Source organism: Triticum dicoccoides, chromosome 2B (assembly GCF_002162155.2).
Source record: "Triticum dicoccoides isolate Atlit2015 ecotype Zavitan chromosome 2B, WEW_v2.0, whole genome shotgun sequence".
NCBI classification, from domain to species: domain Eukaryota; kingdom Viridiplantae; phylum Streptophyta; class Magnoliopsida; order Poales; family Poaceae; genus Triticum; species Triticum dicoccoides.
In genome coordinates this window covers 139,399,746-139,402,283 of record NC_041383.1, presented here as the reverse complement: position 1 = coordinate 139,402,283, position 2,538 = coordinate 139,399,746, and the positions used below count along the sequence as shown (strand labels likewise).

At 51.2% G+C, this 2,538-nt stretch overlaps 1 protein-coding gene across 1 annotated transcript; it reads left to right on the top strand.

Annotated features, from left to right (window-relative positions):
- Nucleotides 1-1,844: 1,844 nt before the first annotated feature.
- On the top strand, nt 1,845-2,321 carry LOC119360677 (zinc finger A20 and AN1 domain-containing stress-associated protein 12-like). Its single transcript, XM_037626209.1, has one exon. It carries the CDS (start codon nt 1,845-1,847, stop codon nt 2,319-2,321), a length of 477 nt encoding a protein of 158 aa, XP_037482106.1.
- The last annotated feature ends 217 nt before the right edge of the window (nt 2,322-2,538 follow it).

The following is a 2,538-nucleotide window of genomic DNA, read 5'->3' as shown; positions in this document are numbered from 1 at the left end:
TACTCACTTTTGCGTATTCACAAAAAAAAAAACGAAACAAATACTACGTCTTTCCTTCTCCATCCATCTTCTAGTCTGCAGTCATTCTTCTTTGGACACATCGTGATAGAATTGCTTCACTTCAGCAATATTTTAAGGGGTCGATTCCTTCATGTAATCTTCTCGGTATGGTTTCTTCTCAAAATAGATGTATCTCTTCTCTGCAACGCAGGCACTCCTCGATGAAGTTCTTCAAACTTCTTGATGAATATATCATTCTTCTTGATATATCAGGTCTATTTCTCTCTGTGTGCACTAGCAAACAAATCAGTCCTTTACTGTTTTTGACAACAATCTCCAAAATCCAAGGGGCAAGACAATTGCACCAGCAACAATTCCTTCACATTTGGCCGCTCGTGGCTGGATGGTCCTCGACCCACAACACACATATGTCTCCACTTGGTCTTGGGAGAAAGGAGTCCGGTTTTCCGCCAAGTCTGCATTTGCGGCCAAGTTCGCGACTATGGAGGTGTCGCCCACTGCTACGTTCACTTGGAAGTCTCAGACCCTGCTTCATTGCAGATTTTTTGGACAAATGTTGGACATCCGATAGGTTGGCTCGTCAGGGCCTTCCGCATGAGGATGCTTGCCCGTTTTGCGACCAACATGACGATATCATCAACCACCTTATTGCCGGCCGTGTCTTCGCCAGGGAGGTATGGACTAAGATCTACACGGCCTTGGGGTCGGTGGAAGGAGTACCAACGGCAGGCGAATCCATAGAGGAATGGTGCATTAGGCATGGGTACCTTGGTCAACAAGCAAAGACGACATATGCTATATGTCATCATGTTTATGGCGCCACACCGTGTGTGCGGCAGGTGCTACGATGTATTGCAAGCGAGTACAAGGTGTGGAAGCAAGTGGGTGTTCTTCGAGTAGAGCTTAGGGCATTCCTTGCGATGGTAGGACGATGGGAGTATGGGGAGTAGTCCGGTCAGCATGTACTGATGGAGTTGGCGAGGCATACATGTACTAACATCATGTAAACTCAACTGTGGTGGTGCTCTTTCCCTTTTCTTCTACACCCTCCGTCTTAAAATAAGTGTACAAAGTTGTGTTAGACTTAAGACATTTGTTTTAAGACGAAGAAAGTATATTAAACGACTCGTGCGTATTCAGGAAAAAACGCATTTCATTTCGTCAACGGCGCAATTGATTCCGTAGTTCCTTGTAGATTGCGGAAAGGGAGAAGTACGGTATGTTCGTATCCGATCATGCAACATCGCTAAATCCATCTTACGCTGGACACTACACTAGTTACGTCGCTAAATCTGGCAACTGCTTGCCTTCGGATCGGGATACAGTTAAGGAAGCCGAGAAGGCCACTGCGCGGCTTCAAAGATCAACTGCAAGGTTCTTGAGCACGCCTCGGATTTGCTCCGGTCACGCGTGGCGGGCCTTTTAGGCCCTGTACAACGCAGGTGCCTCCGTCGGTGCTTCAGGAGAAAAACCGGGTTTTTTTACTCCTATACGCTTGACTAGGTGCTTCAGAGAGGCAACAGGTGCCAGAGTTTGTTTCCGGTGCCAATAGGTGCTTGGGGCTTCCGCTGGGAATCTTTCATGTATTAGCTCAGTCTACCAATTTTTCATAGAAAGCAAAGCCTATTCTCTCTCCTTAAGCACTTGTGCATAAGCATTCCCCTTTGTACAAGGCCTTATAAGCCACACAAGGGCCCTCGTCAACGAAGCACCCACGCACGACGGCAACAAAACAAACGCGAGATTCACAGACTCCCGTAATACGCGAACGCGAGACGATCGATCCTCGATCGGTTCCTTTTGGATCAGATCAGCGGCGATACATGGCGCACGGGCAGGAGTCTTCGACGGAGGCCGCCGCCGGTGGCGCCGCGCCGCTGTGCGCGAACGGCTGCGGGTTCTACGGGAGCGCGGCGACCAAGGGCATGTGCTCAAAGTGCTACCGCGACCAACTCAAGGCCACAGGTGCGGCTGCCTCCGCAGTCGAGGGGAAGATCAATGCCGACGACCTCATCCTCGCCTTCAAGAACTCGGTGAGCCTACAGGACTCTACCGCTGAAGCGGCACCGGCGACGGGGGCGGCAGCGAAGAAGGCGGCGCCAACCAGGTGCATGGCGTGCAAGAAGAAGGTGGGGCTGCTGGGTTTCGCGTGCCGCTGCGGTGGCACCTTCTGCTCGCTGCACCGCTACGTGGACGGGCACGCGTGTGGCTTCGACTACAAGAAGGTCGGCCGTGAGCAGATCGCGCAGCAGAACCCTCTCGTCGCGCCGTCCAAGCTCCACAACAAGATGGGTGAATAGCTCCCATGCGACGTCGTTGGTGTGAACTGTCTCTCATGCGACGTAGTTGGTTGTAATCGCTCTCATGCGACATCTTCGTTGGAAAAAATAGCTCCCATGCGACACTGCTGCCTAATCCAAAGACACATGTTTAAAACTCGAATCAGGTGAGCGGGACCCACAGCATGGGACCCACTAACTTATTCAACTCAGCATTGGTCAGGTGAGCGGGACCCAC

Excerpts from the sequence above, each read along its gene's own strand:
- LOC119360677 (XM_037626209.1), top strand. The coding sequence starts at position 1,845 with ATGGCGCACGGGCAGGAGTCTTCGACGGAGGCCGCCGCCGGTGGCGCC.